A 20,424-nucleotide genomic window follows, 5' to 3' on the forward strand; every position below is an offset into this window, starting at 1 on the left:
GCCTGGGAATCTGCAGTGTCCAGCTGAGCTCACCACATGCTGCACTGGTCTTTCTGAGCCTTCAGGATCCAGATTCCTTTTACTAATTTCCATTCTGTAGAGCCTGAAGATTTTCCAAATTCCTTCTTTTGCTTCTTTCTTTCTCACATTTCCATGTTGTCTGTGTGTTACGGCAGTTGGCTGACCACAAAACCCCAAAGAGACTTGGAATCCTCATGCTAAGGTAACCCCCAACATCTGAGACAGAAAGAGGATGACACCCAAGGAGACTGATTGCCACCGAACCCTTGTTGCTTAGGAAGGCCTAGGTGTGACAGGAACACATGGGGACAGTGCTACTAAGGCTAGAATTGGATTTGCTTTATCATGTGCACTCTTAAGCAGATAAAAGAGGACAGTGGGGTGACTGCAATTATTGTGCTGTCTCATTGTACACGGAGTTACAAGATAACTCAGAAGTCAAGGGTGACACAATGAGTAATTCCTCAGGAACCATCAATACCAAAGAAAGGCTCAATGTCCAACTCAGTGGTTAATTATTAGCAATTTCTCTGATTAAATCCACATGTTTTTGTAAATAAAACTATCCCTCGTGCTACATCCTCCAGGCCAGAACCAATACACTGCTCATGAGAGCTGTAAACTGATGCAATGAGTAAGAAGTGAATGGAGCAGTCACTCAGCCCTTCTTCATCTAGACTGCTGATGTGATTCTTCTTTCTGGCACTGGCACAGGTGTCCTCTGGCCTTGCTCAAAACCACTTGGAGCACTGCTGCCAAGGGGCACACTTGTTTATGACACCTCCCTACATAATGCTCCATCCCACTGCTTATCTGTTTTTAGTACAGGTCACATCTCATCCCCACCATGACTTTGGTCTCTCACTCAGAGTTGAAGTGTTGCCCTCAGCACAGGATTCCACTCTTCTGATGTTCAAAGCAAGCAGAACCCACTTTCTCTACCCTCACAGCTGGGGCATGCTCCTCCTAAAAACCCACAGAGCTTTACTGTCCTTCAGCTCCTTCCATAAACCTTCCTCCACTAAAATACCCAGAAAACATTCACTGGGACCAAGGTAATCCAAGTGGCACCTCTTTGGCAGGCAATACCATCGTCTCCCTGTGCTCCCCTCTCTTTATCCATCTGTTATACAGCATGTTACAGCTTTTCAAATCTAGGTATTGATTCATGCCTGTCTCACACAGGGTCTGATCCAGAGGTCTCTGCCAGGCCATCAGCCAAATTGCTCCAGCCCTCACTGCTCATATCTTCTCTGAAGAGTTTCTCTGCCTCATCGTGCTCTTACCCCATGTTCAAAAACATGAGGCAGCTTGGTCAGCAGAATATTCTCACCCTAATTATCATGATTAGGATACTGGTAGCCCAATCTTAACAGAGCTACTGCTATCATAATCACGACCATGACTCATAAAATCTCAAACGCAAGTCATGAACTCTTACCAACTCTCATGAACTCTCTATTGACCATAATCATAAATTTGGATTCTTCCCACAGCCTGCACATCTGTCAGTGCTGAAGCAGGCTCTGACACCAGCACTATGCAGTCACTCCCTTCCCAGCTCCTCTGTTAGGAACTTCAGTTCCCAAGGTATTTTTGGAGACACCAATACCTCTGATGGATTCATGTGAAAAAGTGGATGCACCCTTTAAACTGAAAATATGTAGTCTTGATGATAGATTTTCAATAATGTGATTGTATTTAAGGTGACAAAGGTGCTGCCACCTTGACAGGTTATCACATTTTTCCATATTCTCACAGGCTATTGCCAAGATGGGAAATCTGTACCCAGCTTTTGTGTCCTGAGGTCCACTACCTTGGCTGTCAGAGGGATTCTCTTCAGCTTTGTGATCTTTTACAGAAGAGCAGGCAGCATGGATAAAGGTGCTTTACTTCTAGGACTCTACACTTCTAATGCACCCTCTGATACCATTTAAATCTTTCACTGGGTATTTTACAGACTAGCTGAGTCTGAGGCTTCAATCCTGACTAGGCAGCAATGATCCAACAGGCACACTCCCCAAACACTGTCTGGAAAACAAGCAGTTTATGCTTTATGTTGGGACAAGGACCTGGAAACTCCCTTAGAAAAAGCAGCTTGTCCTCCCAATCTCATACACCAACCCCACCTCAGGCACTGAGGAGCCGCAGCCCAGGATGTCTCACAGCTTCCTCACCCCATCAGCCAGGTGCTTCTCACCACTTACACCTGCTGCATTGCTAATTCCCACCCATGGGCTGGCTGACCACAGCTGGCCTTGTTTCCCAGCTGTGGCCACGGTGTTTCCCACCCTGGCTTCTGCATGTGACTGTGTTCTCTGGCACAGCAGGGTCCTAATTCAGCCTGTGCAACCTGGATCACAGTCTTACCTGAACACACAAACAAACTCTAGAAAAGCACAGCAAGAGGGGGGCAGCTGCAGTGTTTATTTGACAATCACATGCAGTGCTATACAATTCAGTCCCCCTACTTGCTCACCTCCCTTCCTCTCAAATGCTGCCCAACAGCTGCTGCTGCTGCAACATCTGGGAATGAGTCCTTTTATTTAAAATGGCCAACATAAGTTTCCAGGCCAGGGACTTGAGGGGAAGGCAAGGGAAGAGGTGTCAGGCTCCATCACCTAGTGCACATCCTCTGCAGCCTGAGGAGGGAAGCAGTGCCCATCAGTCCGTGTGCCAGGGCACACCCTGGAGTCTCTGTGCTCTTGGCCCTCCACTAGAGAATGTTCTTGGCAATGGCGTTCAGGGTCCTCACTTTGGCCACGTCTGCCACCTTTATGGAGTACTCGGGGGCAGAGAAGGACGCTCCCATGGCAACGTTCGGGTTTCTGTCAGGAAAACCAGTGATTAGTGGCGACCTGCTGGGGACACAGAGGAGTAACATCCACCAAGAAAAACACCCCCAGATTTCCCCTAGCTTCAGCACTGGTCAAAGATGGTGCCACCCAAACCTAAGTTGGAACAGTAATAGAATATAGCCCATTCCTCACTCATTTTTCAGAGGCACATCCCACTGGCTTGCCAAATCCTACATGTTTATGTTAAAAGTCTAAGGCAACTAAACCACAACCCACCTTCCCAAGTGCCCTCAGAACTCCTAGGGTGGCAGTAGCAAGAGAAATGCCCCAAGGATCTGGTTCTGCATGGAACTCACGTCCACGTGAGGAGCACTGCTGGATCCATACACTGCAGAGTATCAGGCACCATGACCCCAAACAGAAAAGCACAACTAGCACTCAGGAAGCTGTTTGAAATAAATGCCAGTTCTACAAACCCATGCTCACATTCCTTAGCCTTTCCCTCACAGAGTTCTGTGAAAATAAAGACAAATAATCAGTTACCTGAACTTCATCCCTGAGTCCCGAGCTGAGCGAGCAGAGCAGTGAAACTCGGAAGCAGTGGAGCCTTCCAGAATCCTCTGCAGGTTGCGCTCCGTGATGCCACCTCCTGGTGGGAACAAGCCCGATGTCACACACCGAGCAGTGACACTGTTCCAGACTCGCCACCACCCCGGGACCTCACCACTAAGGGACAGGAGCCACATACACTGAAGGGGAAAAACAGCCCTTGGGACAACAGAGACACGGGCAAGTGAAAAGGGACGGGAGAAGCCTTGGCTATGCCCTCCCACAGATCCAGAGCTGTCCCCAAACCCTGCAGGGAGCAATAGAGCAGGGCTGTGACCTCCCCAACAGGCTGCATGGCCTTTACTCACTCCAGGACAGGAGCTGCTCCTCCTGGGCAGCTGGCTCAGAAAGCCAAATCAGGAAGTGGATTCCAGGGCAAGGAATCCAGGGCAAGGAGGCTAGCAGGGAAAGGCTAAGGATTGCAGGACCTGGTACAGATGACAAACATTACCTGGCATCACCACAATTCTGCCCTTTGCCTGAAAGAAGAGTAAAATACATGTCAGGGATATTACTGAGGACCACATCCACACATGCGTTTGTGACGCAGCAAAGAAACCTCACATGCAGCACTTTCCATAAGCTCATGGATGTCACCATGGTCTACAGTTTATGTGCTCTTACCCATCTTTTTTGTACTATTCATGTTTTAAAATGAAAAGTGGAAAAGAACTTGCAGTTACCTCTAAGACAATCTGGCACCATTCTCTCCTACCTCTCCATCCCACCTTGCTACCTCACCTGTTGCACTTTCCTAAAAGGAGCAGTGAGACACTCAGCAGGGACCTCACTCTGCTGTTTAAACCAACTCCCACCACCCTCCCCAAATCTGCAAGCAAGAACCCAACCAGTTTTTGCTGTGGGAGACTTTGGGGCCCAGCCTAAATGGACTTGGGGAAAGAGATAAAAGCCAAGCAAGAGAGGGAAGGCAAGCAGTCCTTGAGAGGATTCCCTTCCAGAAATGAGGGATACCATAAAGCAGCTGCCTGCAGGCAGTGCCAGGGAGCAGCCACGGTAACCCAGCAGAGCACAGCAAGCACTCACCTGTTCTGCAAGCCTCTTAATCAAGGACAATCCTTCCAGTGCTGAGCTGTCACAGCCACTCGTCAGCACCCTCTCAAAGCCCAGGGAAATCAGGGTCTCCAGTGCCACCAGAGGGTCATGGACCATGTCAAAGGCTGAGGGACCAGAACAGCAGCTCAGAAATCGCCCAGGTCATTGTGCTCAAGCCCTGTCCCTCAGCCAGCTCCCCAAAGGCAGAGATAGGAAGGATCCTGCTCACACCCTGGGTTCAGTTCCTGACTGTAACACTCCCCTTGCAGCAGTGCCAGGGCATACCCAGCTCCTCAGACACCTCCTCTCTCACAGGGCAATGAGACCTCAGCTCCCAAACCTGAGCCCCCAGACCTTTTCTCTTGTGGGGAATAGCACAGCCTGCAGAGCTCTCCCTCTCCAGAGAACAACCCAAAAGATCAAGCTCAGCTCCCTGCCAGGCCCTCCCTCCCCCAGCAGTGGGACACACACAGGGACAGCACCCTGCCCACTCACCGCGGTGGAACGTGACGGGCAGGGGACGGCACACGGCTGCAAAAGAGCACAAGTGGTCAGTGAGGGCTGGAACAGAGCCCCTTGTGCTAGAAACACAAACACACAGGAGGGCCAAGGCTTCCCAAGCCGTTCGTGGGGAGCTCAGAGAGCCCCCATTCTTGCTGGCAACAATGCTGCTCATCCAGGATTCCTTGTGGGGAAGAGTTCTTCTGCCCTTTGAGAAAGCAACAAACCTTTGGTTTTATGGGCAACACCAAAATCCCCCATCCTGTCTCAGACATGCAGAACCTTCATTCCCACCACAGATGTGTTTCTCAGCAGGAAGGAAGCAGGGAAGTTCTATCAGCTACCTGGGGAAAGGCAAGGACCATTGCTCTTTGGAAGGAGTGGAGCTGATTTTTTGTGATTTCTTTCACTACCTACAATTTCTGTTCTCAGACCACAGCAAGCTTCACCCGGGGTCCTCTACTTACTGAGCAAAGTTTATTTATTTCTACAAAAAGATATCCAGCTGCTCCCGGCTCAGTCCTGGCAAGACCCTTTTCCTTTGCTGCACTCCTTATAGCACATTCCCCTTTGTATGAGAGCCTTAGTACCACACCATCAGGGAAAGGCCTAGCCCTCTTTAGCTTTGGCTGTAGCTCCCCAAAAACATGCAGCCAGAAACAGAATCTCCTTCTGCATGCTTGTGGTCTGGGCTAACCGTCTCCCACTGCAGCTTTTCATGTGTTCACACCTCTCTCTTGCAATCTTTTCTCCCTGTTTGTGTTAATAGAGAAAAATGAAGATGAATTGCCAGCTACACACAAGGCCAAAGTCCAGGAGATACCTGTCCTAGACACCTGCAGCAAGGACATAAGGAAAAGAACAAAGGACAAAGAAAACGAGAGAGAAAATTCAACAGGTCAAAGTAGATCACCTAAGCCTTCCTACACTTTGCTATTCTGTCCCAGGCGGCCTCAAAGTGTGTGTCAATGGCTTGGGGCTGTGGCCCTCGGCCCGCAAAGTTTCTAAAGTATTGAATGTCTCAGAGGTAAGGCAGGACACAAAACCGACCGCGGTGGAAAGAGACGGCAACACCGCAGACAGGACGCACAGACCCAAGCCCGGAGCAGCACCACAGCCCCGCCAGGCGCAGAGCTCGCCCGGCAGAGCTCGCCCTCACCCAGCAGCGCCGTGCAGAGCTCGGTGTCGATGCGCCCGTCCTCGGTGAGGGCCCCGAACACGAGTCCGTCAGCGCCGTGCAGCTTGGCCAGGCGGATGTCGGCCTTCATCACCTCCACCTCCCGGTCCGAGTAGAGGAAATCCCCGCCGCGGGGCCGGATCATGACGAACACCGGGACCCGCACGCACTGCTTCACCACCTGCAGCAGCCCTGCCGGCGGGACGAGGGCGGCTCAGCACCGGCCGGGCGGGAGCCCAGCGCAGGGAGACCGGCGGGGAAGGCGGCCCGGGGTGGCCGCGGCTCACCCATGCTCGGGGTGGTCCCTCCTTCCACGAGGCCCGCGCACAGCTCGATCCGCCCGGCACCTGCGGAGAGGCGCGTCAGAACCGGCCCCGCCGCGCCGCCGCTCCCTCCCGCGAGCCCCCCGGGCCTTACCTCCGCGCTCCGCGTTGACGGCGGACTCCACCGAGTCCACGCACACCTCCATGAGGAACCCATCGTCCATGCCTGCGGGGCGGCAGCGGCGCGGTCATCCCGGACCGCCCCATGGCGCCCGCCCGGGCCGCGCCGGCCCCGCCGCGGGCCCGCCCCGCTTCCGCCTCAGGCCCCGCCCACCCCCGCCCGCGCTTCCGGGCCCGCCCCCTCGCCGCCCGGGCCCGCGCCGCCCGTTGGCGCGAGGGCGGGCGCGCGGGCGGGCGGAGGCGCGGGAAGCGAGCCGGGCGCGCCCACGCCGGCGCGCGGCGCGCGCGAGCCCCGCCCCTCGGGCGCCTCGGCCCCGCCCCCGCCGCCGTGCGGGCCCCGCCCCCGTTCCGCACGCGCCCTCAGCACCTGCGCTGGCGGCGCGCGGGGGTCGCTGCTCTGCGCTGCCGGTCACGCGCCGCGAGATCGTCATGGCGACGCCCGGGCGGGCCCGGAAGTGCTGGTCCCGCGCTTCCGGCGGCGACACTTCCGGCGTGGCTCGGGATGCTGCGAGCGGCGCGCGGCGGGGCCCGGCGGCTGCTGCGGGGGGGGCCCGCACCGGCACCCGCACCGGCACCGGCAGCGCCGACACACGGCCGCCTGCCCCCGCCGCTCTGCCTCCCGCGCCGCCTGCTGCAACAGGCGCCCCAGCCCGCCGCGCCGCCGCCCGCCGTGGGGCGATGGCTGCTGGTCTGCAGCGGCGCCGTGGCCGGTGCCGTGGTGCTGGGCGGCGTCACCAGGTGAGCGCCGCACCCCCAGCCCTGCCGGCAGGGCCGCACAGCGGGGCCCTGGAGGCAGCCGCCCGTGTGTGCCCTCCGGTCCGTGCCGCCGTGACCCTCTGCGGCTGTCCGCACACCGAGAGCCGCCCCAGGAGAGCCTGTGAGGGCTCCTGCCGTGCCTGCCCTTCTTGGCTGCAAGGGGCCGTGCTGGGATAGGGCTGGGAGTACCGCGGACACTGTTCGTGCTCTGTGGGTGCCACTGCGGGGCAACTCTTGCACGTTTATCGTCATTTTAGGTGTGGTCATTCACAGACCCTCTGATCTCTATCCTGTTCCTAGCTGTGGGTTTAAGGATTGTCTGAACAAGGGTTTTAAGGGTTACCATATAACCGCAGAGTATCCTGACATCGAAGTCCCAGCTCCTGGGTCACTGTGCAGCCCACAGCTCTCGCTGCAGTTCCATAGATCTGCTGGCTGCAGGGAGTGAGCTGTGCCTGTTGGTGTCTCTGCTCCCAGGCTGACAGAATCAGGCCTGTCTATGGTGGACTGGCACCTGGTGAAGGAGATGAAACCCCCCCGAACGCAGCAGGAGTGGGAGGCCGAGTTCCAGAAGTACCAGCAGTTCCCAGAGTTTAAAATGTGAGTGTGCAAAACTGGAAGGAGGGTGGGCTGAGAGCATCCCTCCCGCGACCGAGCCACCCATGCACCCATGGTAAGGAGGGAAATGTCTCCTGAAGTCACAGGGAAGGCGCACAAAGCCTCCTGGTGGTGGCTCCTCTGCTGTTGTCTGGGGAAGGCCATCCCATGCCGTGCAAAGTTCAGTGGGGGGCTGTGAAACAGTTGCTTTATTGTCCCTTAACAGCCTGAACCACGACATGACGCTGCCAGAGTTCAAGTTCATCTGGTACATGGAGTACTCTCACCGCATGTGGGGCCGCGCCGTGGGCCTGGCCTACCTGCTGCCCGCCGCCTACTTCTGGCGCCGCGGCTGCCTCAGCCCGCCCCTCAAGGGCCGCGTGGTGGCACTCTGTGCGCTCGTCTGCTTCCAGGTGAGCCCTGACAGCCTCTGAGGCCACTGAGTGACCCCACAGATGGTCTGGTTTAGCCCTCTCTGAATGTCACTGAGTGACCCTAAAGATCATCCCGTTTTAGTCCCCTCTGAATGTCACTGAGTGACCCTAAAGATCATCCTGTTTTAGCCCCCTGTCTCTGAATATCACTGAGTGACCCTAAAGATCATCCTGTTTTAGCCCCCTGTCTCTGAATATCACTGAGTGACCCTAAAGATCATCCTGTTTTAGCCCCCCTCTGAATGTCACTGAATGACCCTAAAGATCATCCAATTTTAGCCCCCCTGTCTCTATAGGACACAAAACAACACAAGCACACACACCATTGCTCTCAAGGTGAAGTAAAAAAGGGAAGTTTATTTTCTGACCCCAACATTTATAGTTTTCCAAAAGTGACAGTGGATTGGAGGGTGAAAGTGCCACTTCTCCAATGACACTGAACATCAACGGTCCATCAAATTTCTCCTCCTCCATAAAAGAATGCAAAACAATAAGTTATTTACAGAAAGTGTGTGAGAAAGTTTGCTACAAGAATGTAAACATCAGAAGGCTTAGAAAATCTTAAAAAATCAGGGTGACACCCCCCTCTGAATATCACTGAATGACCTTACAGATCATCCAGTTTTAGCCCTCCTCTGAGTATCACTGAATGACCCTAAAGATCATCCAATTTTAGCCCCTGAACCAGAGGTATCTTTTAGTGGACCAGTTTGCTCAGAACTCCATCCAACCTGACCAGGGATGGGGCATCCACAACTTCTCTGGGAAACCTGTCCCAGTGCCCACCACCCTCACTATAGTGAATATTTTTGCCCCCAACGAAGGAGAGGAGGAGGAGGATTGATGATGAGGAGGACTCCATTGATATCAGAAGGCTAATTAATTACTTTATTATACTATATTATTCTATACTCTATTACATTATATTACGTTACATCTAAACTGAACCTGCCAAGCACCCAACTGCACACACTGCCCAGAATCTTGTGACTGTCAGTGACAGTCCTGACACACACACACACTCTTGTCCCTGATAGGGCAAGGAAATAAAACACCATCACTTTGGGTAAACAATCTCCATATTGCATTCTAATTTTGCACAAACACAGGCACAGCAAATGAGATAAGAATTGTTTTTCCTTTCTCCGAGGTTCAGAGAATGTGAAACCCAGAAATATTCCTGGGAAAAATTGTGCCTTGCATTTCTCTGTGAAGAGAAATGTGGTGACACCTCACAGCACAGAATTTTTTGCCAATATCTAATCTAAACCTGCCCTCTGTCAGTTTGATATCTTCTGATTCAGCATAACTAAGACAGTGGGATTCATGATAGCTTGGTGTCAATGACACCATGACAGTGTGTCAGTGCTGGTAGCTAGTTGAAAGTAGAGGAAACAAGTTGCTTTGCCCCTAATGTTCATCCCATTTTAGTAGCTGCTGCTGTCCTGTCTGGGCCTGAGCCCTCTCCTGTTTTGTTAGGGGCTGCTGGGATGGTACATGGTGAAGAGTGGGCTGGAAGAGAAGCCAGACTCATACGACATCCCCCGCGTCAGTCAGTACCGCCTGGCAGCACACCTGGGCTCGGCACTGCTCCTGTACTCTGCCAGCCTGTGGACAGGGCTGACTCTGCTGCTGCCACAACACAAGGTATGCAGTGGTGTCTCAGGGCAGTGGCAGTTCAGAGGGCTGAGGTGTGATGTGAAGGAAAGGAAAGGATGTGAAGGCTGATGGTGCCTCTCTTGTAGTGTCTGTTCCTGACTCTGATCTAATCCTTACAGTGTTACAAACACCCATTCTGTAAACTGCTTGGTTGTGGGACACTTGCTTTGGCTCGTGCTGTTCAGGTCAAAGTGATGAGTCTCAGAATTTGTGGAAGCTCAGCCAGGGGTGTGCCTGGCTGGGGTAAATTATTTGTGCCAGTAACTGTCCAGGGGCCACTTCAGTTTCTGCACAGAGCTGGACTTGATTAGCTGTGGTTTTGAGGGACACTGAAGCATGGCTGCTGTGTGGTGGTCTGTAAAATCCCCCTCTAAAATACAGACCAACCCCTTGGCCTGTGTATGTTGTGAAGGCTTTTCTTAGCTGCTGCCAACACCACTGCAAATGCCTTGATTATTTCTTTTTCTTTTTTTTTTTTTTTTTTGTTTTATTTTACAGTTGCCAGAAACCAAACAGCTCCTTCGCTTGAGACAATATGCTCATGGCACTACAGCTCTCATTTTTCTGACTGCTCTTTCAGGTAAAGCTCTTTCTGCTGTCCAGTTTGTACACCAGTTTGTATTCATTCCTCTCTGCTGGTTTGGGGTTTTTTTTTCTTCCATTCTCTGGGAAAACTGCTGCTGTCAGGGATCTTACAGTCAAGAACCTCCTCACTGGTCTTTCCTGGGCAGGTGGAGAGGCACCTTCCAGCCTTCCTGTGCTGTGTGATCTCTCTATATCTTGCTAAACGAAATTCAGGATCAAGCTGAGCTCTTGAATGAGAGCTGTGCAACCTGGAGTGACACCTTTGTCTACGCTGGTAGTCTCAGTTTCTGCTCTGGGATTGCAGGTGCCTTTGTGGCAGGGCTGGATGCTGGACTTGTGTACAATTCCTTCCCCAAAATGGGGGAGCGCTGGATCCCAGATGATCTCCTTGCCTTCTCCCCCGTGCTCAGAAATATCTTTGAGAATCCTACAACTGTCCAGTTTGATCACAGGATCTTGGTAAGTGCTGTCTTCCTGATATGTCTGGGCTGCTTCTTGATTGTCTCCTGCAGCCAAGCTGTCTTCTTTGGGCTGTGGTTCTGTCAGCTTGAGTGATTTCCAGGGTGTCCAAAGGGCCTGAGAGCGTCTTACCAGTTTGCTTCTGCAGGAAGAGGAAGTTTAGCATTGTTTTTTATTTTCAGTGTGGCCTTCTTCCTTAAGGAGCTCTTCCTCCTGCGCAAGTAACACACTTTGTTTCTCTGATTCTCCTTTTCCATAACATGAAAAGTTATGGAAAAGGAGAATCAGGGAAACAGTGTGGGGTGGCCCTTGCTATTGAAATGTCTGGGAAGGCGGTGTGAAATCAAACTTGGAAATCCTGATATTGAATGCTTCCTGCAGCATTTTTGAACTTGTTTTGCTTAGTAGTGCCCTGTGAGTATATCCCAGCTAGGCAGAGCAATCTGGATATTAAATGCCACTGGCAGCCCTGCTGTGGACTAAGCTGTGGGTAAGACTAAAAAAAGAAAGATTAAGCTGGATCACCTTGGGTGACCTACACAGCAAGATTATGCTGGTGAACTACAGCTGAGTGGTGGAAGTGAGATCAGTTTTCCAGATGACAGCTTCCACCTTCACTTGTCAAGGTGGCAGCTGGGGAAGGGGCAGACACAATCTCTAATGACTTGAATTAATGAGGAGAAGCTGTTGAAAAGTAAAGCATTCATTTGGAGGAAATTAAAAGTCTTTGTAACTTCACTTAAATTTCAGGGTTGTTAACTTGATGGTGTGGGAGCTCTAGGATTTGGTCATGGCCATTAATACATTTCTTTAGTTAAATACTGCTCACGCAATTTGTTTTACTGCATGGAAGGCAGTAAAAGATCACTGCACCCATTTCCCTTGAACTTTAATTGAAGGGTGGCTGTTTCGCTTCCCTTCTGTAGGGAATTGCCTCCATCACGGCTGTCACAGCACTGTACTTCTTCTCGAGGAGGATCCCACTGCCTCGAAGGACCAGGATGGCTGTGACTTCCTTACTGGCTGTAGCTTGCATGCAGGTACTCCCCTTATTTTTTTCCTACTCCTTTGTAGCACATTCACAAGGCAGACCTGACCCCACTTGGATCTGTGCTGGCTCCAAGAGTCCAGAGCTGAGAGGTGGAGCTGCCTAGACCCCACACCTCACCATATTGCATGCACACTCTGAATTTGGGGTGGCTGTGACCCTTTCTAACAGCACACTTTGTGCTGGGCATGGTATCCGTGGTGCACCCACAACTGCTCTGACCATTTCTCCCTCTTTGGCAGGTGGGCCTGGGCATCAGCACCCTGCTGCTGTATGTCCCTACGCCTGTGGCTGCTACGCACCAGTCGGGCTCCCTGGCCCTGCTCAGCATGGCACTGTGGCTCATGAGCGAGCTCCGCAGAGTTCCCAAGTAACGCCCCGGCGGGGGAGCCCTTCCAGGAGCGGCACCGCCGGACGCAGGGGCGGCCGCGCCCCGAGCCGCGGGTGCGCAGGGCGGAGTGCGCCCAGCCGGGCTGGCCGGGGCGGCGGGTGCGAGTGCGAGCTTTGTAACATAAAGGAGTTTGTGAAGCGCCTGTGTCTGCCTGGGTGCTCCTACGCGGAGCGAGCTGCGGAGCCATGCGGGGGCCGAGCGGATCCGGGCCGGGCCGGGCCGGGCCGAGCGGATCCGGGCCGGGCCGAGCGCATCGGCCAATGGGAGGCGCGGGTTGGCGGCGCGGCGCGGCGGTGGGCGGGGCGCGGCGGTGGGCGGGGCGCGGCGGTGGGCGGGCGCAGTCCGGTGCGGAGCGGCCATGACGGCGCACAGCTTCGCGCTGCCGCTTGTCCTCTTCTCCGCCTTCTGGGGCCTCGTGGGCATCGCCGCGCCCTGGTTCGTGCCCAAGGGGCCGAACCGCGGGTGAGTGGGGGCTCCTCGGGGGGTGCCGCGGTCGGGGGTTGTGGAGCTGGGCCTTGCCGTGCTAACGCCGGTGTCTCCGCAGGGTGATCATCACGATGCTGGTTACCACGGCCGTGTGCTGCTACCTGTTGTGAGTACCGCGGGCCGGGCCCGGGACCCTTTCCCCACCTCCCCTGCCTTCACCGAGACCGGTGGCTGCTGCCCAGCATCCTCCATGGATGGAGGCTGGTCCCCGGGCTGCGGCCCGCCTCCCTCCCGGGCCCATCGCTCCCGGGGCAGCGGCCGCTCCTGGTCCTGCCGGGGGCTGACGGCGGGTTGCGTCCCTTTGCAGCTGGCTCATCGCCATCCTGGCCCAGGCCAACCCCCTGTTCGGGCCGCAGCTGAAGAACGAGACCATCTGGTACGTGCGCTTCCTCTGGGAGTGAGCATCGCTGGGAGCTGGCGCCTCAGCAGAGACCCCCACCAAATCCATCATCGTGAGTGGCCAGGGAGCTGGGATGGCACATGTCCGTGCCTGCCTCCGTTTGTCTAGGGAGGGAGCTGCGGCTCAGCCCTTGCTGGGCTGGGGGAAATGCTTTGGCTTCTGTGCCTTGTGGCTGTGCTGAGCTGGTCCCAGTGTGGGGCTGCTGGCTGTGCGCTGGGCCTGAGCACAACATGCACTGTAGTTCTCAAATATGTGGGAGCTCCCTCATGAATGCTGTTTGGTGCTAACTTCTCTTCCCTTCTCCCTCCCCCAGCTCTTGTAGCTGTTCCAGCCTCTCCCCTCCTGTACCAAACAGCCCCCAGAGGTGCTGGACAGAGGCTGGACCCGCTGCCCAAGCACACCTGGAGCACTGCAGCCTGGACCAATGGATGGCTGGGCCCCCAAGCACAGCAGGCAGCATCCCTGGACAAGGGCCTACTGATCCAGCCCTAGGAGCAGCCACGCTACCAGGGAGAGATCCCTTCAGCTGGCCCAGGGCTGCAGTGACTGGGCACCATCCTGTGAGGGATCTGTGTGTGGTGCCAGCCAATCCTGCCCCAGCAGTGCTCGTCCTGCCCTCTTGGTGTGTTCAGCCCTAGCCCCCATGTGAAACCCCTGCTTGTAGCCCAAGCTGCCCCACTAGTTGCCCTGTCCCTGGTCATCACATCCACTGGTTTCTGTCTGCATGAGAACACAGGAGCCATTGCATCCCTGTGGAGTGAGCAGTGCCCTGGGGTGGGGGTGGTCCCTGCTAAGGCAGATTCTGGCTGTGGGTGCAGGAACAAAGGGTTGACCCTGGAGGAGCGTGCAGCGTGCAGCATCCCCCTGGGTGTGGAGAGGGAGGTGCTGGTGTCTGCTGGCAGGGATGAAGAGAGGGCTGCCTCCCGCCTGAGCAGTGAGGCAGCTGCAGTAGTGTTTAGGTATCTCCACCACAAGATGGGTCCAGGTTGTGAGAAGAGCCAAGCAGGGCACTGTGTTTCAGGTTTCCCCCTATTTATCAGATAATTTATCTGTATTTATTTATTTGTCTGTGTCATTTAACTTGTGTTGTGGAAATAAATCCTTTTTCTAGTAAGTCATGCTGGAGGCTAAGTCACTTGCTGCTTTGAGGCTGAGCAAGTCTTGGCCTTATTCTGATGCCTTTCCTTTTCCCAGCACTGTTCCTGCACCATGAGAACAAGGCCCAGGATCCTTAGCTGTTGAGCAGGAGGTTGGCAGCACAATGATGCATGGAAAGTTTTATCCTTGATGGCACCTGTGTGCTCATGCTGTGAGACCAGGGTCACAGGGAAGGAACTGTGTGTACTGAGAGAGAACTGGGTACTTGCCCAGCCTCTTGCAGCTGTGATGGGACCATTTCCATGGTGCTGGAGCAGCTCAGCAGCCTCTTTGCCAGGCAGCTAAGAGTCAGGTGGGGAATGAGGTAAAAAGCAGAGACCAGCATCTTGGAGGGGCTCTTAGCAAGAGGGCAGCAGAGGATGCTGTTTCCAACAATCCCAGCAGTTTGGTTTGGTTCAGAGCTCCCCTTGCTGCTACCAGCTCAGGTGAGCTCAGTCCTGCTGGAATCAGAACAACACTGGCAGGAAAGGAGCTCCATCATCCCACAGTGGCAGCAGGAAGCAGCAGCAGAGCTGTGCAGCCACCCTGCCATGCCACCAGCCAGGAGCCATCGCTGCTGGGAGCTGCTCACCAGGAAAGGAGACAGTGCTGGATGGCTCAAGGGGTTTGTTTATTGCTACAGGAATGCGAACAGCTGAGTTCAGTAAAGTGACAAACTTCATTGGACCACCGGTGGGGCTCCAGCCCCAGGGAAGGTTCGTGCCTGTGTGCACAGCTCAGCCCTGGCCTGTCCTAGGGCTGAGAGCTGGGCTGGGCTGAGGGGGCTCTCCCAGGGGCAGGCCCAGCCCGCCCTGGTGGAGGAAAGAACCACAGGTCCTGACACTGGTGCCTGGGACAGCACAGGGCAGCTGTGCCCAGGAGGGAATGAATGTGTGAAAGGAGACAGCCCACTTTGGTGGTGCCTCAAGAATCAATCAGTGAGCCCTCAGGGCTCAGTCTGGGATGTTGGGTAGGATTGTCCTCAGAGAGAAGACATAGCAAAGAGCAGGACACCCCTTCAGGAACACTCCAAGAGGGGCCAGGCTGGGCAGAGCAGCCTGGTGGAACTAATGGTTTATCTTGCTCCTGCAGTAATTAGCTGGTGTCTGCTGCTCTCTCAGCCCCAGGGTTGTCAGGGCCTGCAGAAGGCCACCCCAGGTGATGAACCACAGCAACCTGGTGGCTGAGTCATGGAGTGGCTCAGTACTTCAGGCCAGAGCTCTGGGCTGGCGGCCTCAGTGATAGCGTCCTGTTATCTGAGGGATCTGCCAGGGCTGCAGCCTTGAGCCTGCTGGTGGCAGAGGACTTTGCTCTACACCATGTAGTGAGGCAAAGGCCAGAGGGCAAGGAATGCAAAGATTAGGACTGGGGCAAGGTGGAGAGGAAAGCTCTTGTGTCCATAGCTGCCTCAGCCCACGGACTCCGGTACTGACGCAGAGACGATGGAGCGCAGACTTTGAGATGGTCCTTAGGGAGGAGTCCGAGCTCCCGGAGCCCAGGCTGTCAGCCAGTCCTGGTTCTGCTGGTGCAACTGGATGCTGGGCACCTCTGGCATCACGGCACGCTCCCCGGGCCCAGCGGCACCACCACCTTGTCCAGCCAGAGCAGCGTGCGCTGGGCCGAGCGCAGCTGCCGGCGGTGGATGCGGCGCAGCCGCAGGAGGTAGAGCACGATGGCCAGCGCCACGACCAGGATGCAGGCAAAGAACAGATAGTGGTTGTAGACAAAAGAGAGGCGCAGCCAGGAGGGGTGTGCTTGCCGGATGCTCTCCTGACGGAGATCCCTGTGGAGAGGAACGTCAGGACTGGCCACGAGATGCAGTGGGGTACCCCAGGGTCCGTGCAGGGCCCTCACCAGTGCAGGTACTGCTGCTCCTCCCCAGCCACCCTCCCTGTGTGGCACCACCTGATGGTACCTGAGCGGCAGAAATCGCGTCTTGTAGAGGATGGCTCCCAGGGTCCACTGCACCTCCCGGTCGTACACCAGCTGGGCCGTGCGCAGGCTGGGATAGTCCACTGGGAACTGGAAGCCCTCGTGAAGGACTTGGTACATCCAGGCTGATTTGAAGCACTGATACCTGCAGACAGAGCACACAGGAGAATCAGCCACACACTAACAGCTGCAGCAGTGCCCTACCCCAGCAAAAGGCCTCCAGGAGGGCCAGCCATGGCACCTCCCAGCCAGCCCATTTACTTCAGCCGGTGCTGGTCAGCGTGCGCCGAGTAGAGGCCACCACGGAAACGCTGGGTCAGCACCTCCCATCGCTGGCTGCAGTATTCCTGGGGAAGGAGAAGTTGGGGTTCAGAGCACAGAAACCGCCCTCACTCCCAGCCCCAGCTGCCCTGGGCTGGGGCAGCACCCACCTGGGCAGCAGAGGTGAAGGTGCGGGCGCTATACTGGCCCCCCAGGCGCAGCACGTCCTCGGTGCAGTAGAAGAACTCTGAGAAGCCGTAAAACTCGCTGTTGCTGAAGTCGATGGGCGCTTTGTAGGTCTCCACCAGGGAGACATGGCTGCCATTGGACCCTGCCAGGAGGGGCTGCAGCAGCTTTGCACAGGCCTGCCAGTCCCCTCGTCCCCTGATGTACAGGGTTTGGCCACCCCTCACCACTGTGTCCTCCAGCCCCACAGGCAGGCAGGGGTCCAAGAAGGGCATCTTGGGGCTCAGCCCTGTCTGCTGGTTGTGCAGGCTGGAAAAGAGTGCAGGAAAAAATGGCAATTGCACAGGGGGTCCTATACCACCTCCCAAAAGCCTAATCTAGCCCTGTCCCACATCCAGATACCCTCTGCACCAGACCAGGCTGTGTCCTCTTGTACCCTGCAGAGCTGGTGCCTGCCCTGCCACCTTCTGCTAAGGCTGAACTCACCAGATCTGTCACACCGGCCTGCAGCTACACACTCTGAGCGCCTGCAGGGTGCAACAACGCACAGCCCACCCCACCCAGCTCATGGGGATCTGTGCCTCTGCACAGCCCCTGGGGATCTGGAGGCAGGGGCTGCTCCCGGCACAGGAGTACCTGGGCACCAAGCCTCCACCTCTGGCGACAGGTTCATGTAGTGCTCTTGGAAGGAAAGGAGAGACAGGAGACAGGAGACAGGAGAGCTCGAGGTGGGGATGCAATGGAAAGATGTGCTGAGTGAATCGGTGCTGGAGGAGGGGAAGTCAGAGCAGGAAGAGCCAAAAGCCACTAGGAGGGGCCTCCCTGTAGCCTGTCACAAGGAGAGAAGGAGGAAGGCAGGGAGCTGTGGCACTGATAACGCCTGCCAGGCTCGGAGAACAGCAGCAGCCAAGCCCTCTGTGCCAGCCCAGGCACCAGCTGCTGCCAGCGTGGCTGTGGGAGCTGTTATCACCACAGGCAGCTCGTGAGGCAAATCCAAGGGGGAGAGCACAGCATGGAGGAACCGGCACCCCATTTCACAAGGCTCTAGTGGGGGCACCACTGGGTGAGGCAGCAATACCGGTTGTGCACATAGGTTTGGTTCAGCACGTGCTCCTCATAGCGCTGCCGGGCAAAATTGCCCCCGAAGCCCAGGAAAGTGTTGACGTAGACGCGGTACATGTGGCCAGTGTGCTGCACGTCACAGCCCAGGTTGAATTCTGCCAGCAAGCTCTTAGCAGCCTCGTCCTGCTGACACAAATGGGTCCATGATCAGCAGCAGTCCAGGGAAGGCAGGAGCTGCTCTCGGGACCAGACACGCACCTGCTGTGGGGAGGAGATGGCCCCGGAGTCGGGCACCTCGTAGGCAATCTGCAGGGAGGCGCCTCCCATGTCGAGGATCCCAACTGTTCGTTTCCGAACCAGGGGCTTCCCCTGGTCCCCGAGTGCTACGGTGACCACTGCATCCTCCTCTGCAACCCACAGCAGCATGTCAGCAAGAGGCAGGGCCTGGGGCAGCATCTTCTCCCTTCCACCATCACCCCACAGCTGCCTCAAGGGGCTCCCCCCACAGGCAGACCCCAGGGGCCACCTGCAAGGATCACCTCCCAGGTCTAGGAGAGTTTCACACTTATGACAGGAGTCAGGCACTGCTGCCTACTCCAGAGGTTGATCTTAGCTACAGCACTGGTACAAAGTCCAGCACGCTCTGCTTAGACCCTCCCAGCTGTTCTACAAGCAGCCACACTCACCATCCCCATGATCAAACCGTCCCAGGACAAAGTTGATGCCAATCCACGCGTAGACACCTTCACAAGACAGCAAAGGTCATTACAACAATGTACCAAAGAGGAACAAGCAGTGCTTTGTGGCTGCTCCTACCTTCCTGCTTCCCTGAGATCACTTCTGCGTGTGATTTGGAGAAAAGGAAATCAAACTCCAGGGGCACATTTGTCACCAAGTCTTCCAGGATTGCAGCTTGCTGCCTGCGAGGGTGCAGGAGAGGGACAGATGCTGATGTTGGTGGAGACAGCAGGAATCACACCGCACTACAGACCCCGTTCAACCCCACAAGTCCTGCTGCTGCAGCCAGCATGTTTTGGAGATGAAAAATAGATCTATTTGTTTGAAATCCTCAGACAAAAGCATCTCCTCTCAGCTCCCTCCCAGCATGCTCACACCTTCCTTCCACATCCCTTGCCACACTCCCCTACAACGCGCCGTTTCCTTCTCCAATCCCCCCGCAGGACTCTCGATTCTCCCGCAAGCTCCAAGAGAGGCAGCTGTGCTGCTCCTCCCGGGGCTGAGCGGTGCCAGCGCACCCCCGGCTCTCCTGACCGGGGCGGCACTCACCGCTCGGGCAGCAGCCGCATGCCGGCCGTGCACAGGATGTACAGCGGCGTCTCCTTGTGCTTCCGCGGCGGGACGTGCGCGGCCGCGAAGCGCAGCAGCGGCCGCAGGTACGGCGTGGCCTGCTCGGGGGCTGCCGCGGTCACCGAGATGCCTGGCGGGGAAGGCGCCGTGAGCCAGCCCGCCCCGTCCGTGCCGGGGGCTCGGGGCCGGAGCGGGGCAGCACGCACCGGGTTTAATTTTCTTGACGACGGGGCGGCTGCTGCGGTCCCTCATCTGCCGGATGTCCAGCAGGTCGTGCGGGTTCCCGTTGTGCGGGGGCCAGAAGTAAACGAAAACGCGGGACCCGCTGCTCCCGCAGTCCACCACCACCCCGTAATTAAGGGACGAGTCCTCGGTGTCCGTGGCCGTCAGCTCCTCCGCCCGCGCCAGGTACCTGCGGCACGGCGGCTCAGCACCGGCGCCTCAGCACCGGCGGCCGGCCGTGACCCCGCTCCCGGCACCCAGTCCCGCTCACCTGTCGTCCCGCCGGGAGGCGCGGGGCGGCGCGGCCCAGCGGCGGGGCACGGCGGCCGCCAGCAGCAGCAGCAGCCCCAAGAGGAGAGCGAGCCCCAGCACCGCCGGGCGCTGCCGTGGCCCCGGGCACGGTCCCACCGAGCGCCACGACAGGCAGAAAACGCCGACTCTGAGGGTAGAGACCACTGCTGAGCACCGGCACCGCGCCGGTCCCGGCCCCGGCGCCGAACCCCCGGCGCGGCCGCACTCACCTGGCCATGTGCGCCCGCTGCCGCCCGCCCGCGCATCGCCGCTGCGGGCACCGCCGCCGGCACCGGCGGACACGTCACCGGCCGCTGCCGCCGCCGCGCCCCGCCGGCGGAGCCCCGCCCCCCGCGCCGCGGCGGCCAATCGGCTGCGCCCGCCCTGCTGGAGCCACGCCCCCGCTGCCCGACGGCCAATCGTCCTGGGCGGGACGCGCCCCCCTTCGCGCGGGCGGGGGCGGTGCCCGGCGTCGCCCTTGCTCCCGCGTCCGACCTTCGCCGAGAGGCGGCGCGCGCAGGCTGCCGGCCAATCGCGGGCGCCCAAATACACAGCGCGCTCCGACGTCCGGAGTGGCGGACTCGCCCGCCAATGGCGACTCTTCAGTC

The 20,424-nt window shown here is 56.7% G+C and overlaps 4 protein-coding genes across 5 annotated transcripts; 2 read left to right on the plus strand and 2 right to left on the minus strand.

The window, feature by feature from the left end:
• Positions 1-2,425: 2,425 nt before the first annotated feature.
• Positions 2,426-7,041, minus strand: CUTC (cutC copper transporter). Of its 2 annotated transcripts, XM_058028987.1 has the most exons (9): positions 6,970-7,041; positions 6,577-6,648; positions 6,447-6,506; positions 6,142-6,351; positions 4,977-5,012; positions 4,473-4,606; positions 3,880-3,907; positions 3,363-3,468; positions 2,426-2,849 (listed from the first exon to the last, which is right to left on the minus strand). In XM_058028987.1, exons 1-9 carry the CDS (start codon positions 7,031-7,033, stop codon positions 2,738-2,740), a joined length of 822 nt encoding a protein of 273 aa, XP_057884970.1. In that variant the 5' UTR covers positions 7,034-7,041; the 3' UTR covers positions 2,426-2,737. The 2 variants fall into 2 exon arrangements, with proteins under 2 accessions (XP_057884970.1, XP_057884971.1); XM_058028988.1 differs by lacking the exon at positions 6,447-6,506.
• Positions 7,042-7,104: 63 nt separating this feature from the next.
• On the plus strand, positions 7,105-12,616 carry LOC131086302 (cytochrome c oxidase assembly protein COX15 homolog). The gene is made up of 8 exons (XM_058029250.1): positions 7,105-7,340; positions 7,836-7,958; positions 8,182-8,368; positions 9,869-10,036; positions 10,547-10,628; positions 10,938-11,092; positions 12,019-12,132; positions 12,383-12,616. Exons 1-8 carry the CDS (start codon positions 7,105-7,107, stop codon positions 12,512-12,514), a joined length of 1,197 nt encoding a protein of 398 aa, XP_057885233.1. The 3' UTR covers positions 12,515-12,616.
• A 235-nt stretch (positions 12,617-12,851) lies between these two features.
• Positions 12,852-14,531, plus strand: LOC131086298 (V-type proton ATPase subunit e 2). Its single transcript, XM_058029244.1, has 4 exons — positions 12,852-12,993; positions 13,076-13,123; positions 13,325-13,469; positions 13,731-14,531. The coding sequence occupies exons 1-3, from the start codon at positions 12,890-12,892 to the stop codon at positions 13,416-13,418; spliced, it is 246 nt and encodes an 81-aa protein (XP_057885227.1). The 5' UTR covers positions 12,852-12,889; the 3' UTR covers positions 13,419-13,469; positions 13,731-14,531.
• A 636-nt stretch (positions 14,532-15,167) lies between these two features.
• On the minus strand, positions 15,168-20,112 carry ENTPD7 (ectonucleoside triphosphate diphosphohydrolase 7). Its single transcript, XM_058029001.1, has 12 exons — positions 20,047-20,112; positions 19,797-19,964; positions 19,510-19,715; positions 19,283-19,433; positions 18,812-18,915; positions 18,682-18,738; positions 18,254-18,402; positions 18,012-18,178; positions 16,918-17,242; positions 16,748-16,833; positions 16,470-16,631; positions 15,168-16,337 (listed from the first exon to the last, which is right to left on the minus strand). Exons 1-12 carry the CDS (start codon positions 20,052-20,054, stop codon positions 16,109-16,111), a joined length of 1,812 nt encoding a protein of 603 aa, XP_057884984.1. The 5' UTR covers positions 20,055-20,112; the 3' UTR covers positions 15,168-16,108.
• Positions 20,113-20,424: the final 312 nt, after the last annotated feature.

Source organism: Melospiza georgiana, chromosome 8, assembly GCF_028018845.1.
Source record: "Melospiza georgiana isolate bMelGeo1 chromosome 8, bMelGeo1.pri, whole genome shotgun sequence".
In the NCBI taxonomy this organism is placed as follows: Eukaryota; Metazoa; Chordata; class Aves; order Passeriformes; family Passerellidae; genus Melospiza; species Melospiza georgiana.

What these genes read in the sequence shown, in the direction of transcription:
- CUTC (XM_058028987.1), bottom strand. Translation starts at nt 7,033, where the DNA reads ATGACGATCTCGCGGCGCGTGACCGGCAGCGCAGAGCAGCGACCCCCG. An exon ending in CCCGCGCGCCGCCAGCGCAG is followed by an intron (nt 6,649 to 6,969) that starts GTGCTGAGGGCG and finishes GCCGCCCCGCAG; the next exon opens with GCATGGACGATGGGTTCCTC. An exon ending in GCTCTGCACGGCGCTGCTGG is followed by an intron (nt 5,013 to 6,141) that starts GTGAGGGCGAGC and finishes GCTCTTTTGCAG; the next exon opens with CCGTGTGCCGTCCCCTGCCC.
- LOC131086298 (XM_058029244.1), top strand. Translation starts at nt 12,890, where the DNA reads ATGACGGCGCACAGCTTCGCGCTGCCGCTTGTCCTCTTCTCCGCCTTC. An exon ending in CCCAAGGGGCCGAACCGCGG is followed by an intron (nt 12,994 to 13,075) that starts GTGAGTGGGGGC and finishes GTGTCTCCGCAG; the next exon opens with GGTGATCATCACGATGCTGG. An exon ending in GCCGTGTGCTGCTACCTGTT is followed by an intron (nt 13,124 to 13,324) that starts GTGAGTACCGCG and finishes GTCCCTTTGCAG; the next exon opens with CTGGCTCATCGCCATCCTGG.
- LOC131086302 (XM_058029250.1), top strand. Translation starts at nt 7,105, where the DNA reads ATGCTGCGAGCGGCGCGCGGCGGGGCCCGGCGGCTGCTGCGGGGGGGG. An exon ending in TGCTGCTGCCACAACACAAG is followed by an intron (nt 10,037 to 10,546) that starts GTATGCAGTGGT and finishes TTTATTTTACAG; the next exon opens with TTGCCAGAAACCAAACAGCT. An exon ending in TGGCTGTAGCTTGCATGCAG is followed by an intron (nt 12,133 to 12,382) that starts GTACTCCCCTTA and finishes CCTCTTTGGCAG; the next exon opens with GTGGGCCTGGGCATCAGCAC.
- ENTPD7 (XM_058029001.1), bottom strand. An exon ending in GCCTCCCGGCGGGACGACAG is followed by an intron (nt 19,716 to 19,796) that starts GTGAGCGGGACT and finishes GCCGTGCCGCAG; the next exon opens with GTACCTGGCGCGGGCGGAGG. An exon ending in CCATCTCCTCCCCACAGCAG is followed by an intron (nt 18,179 to 18,253) that starts GTGCGTGTCTGG and finishes TTGTGTCAGCAG; the next exon opens with GACGAGGCTGCTAAGAGCTT.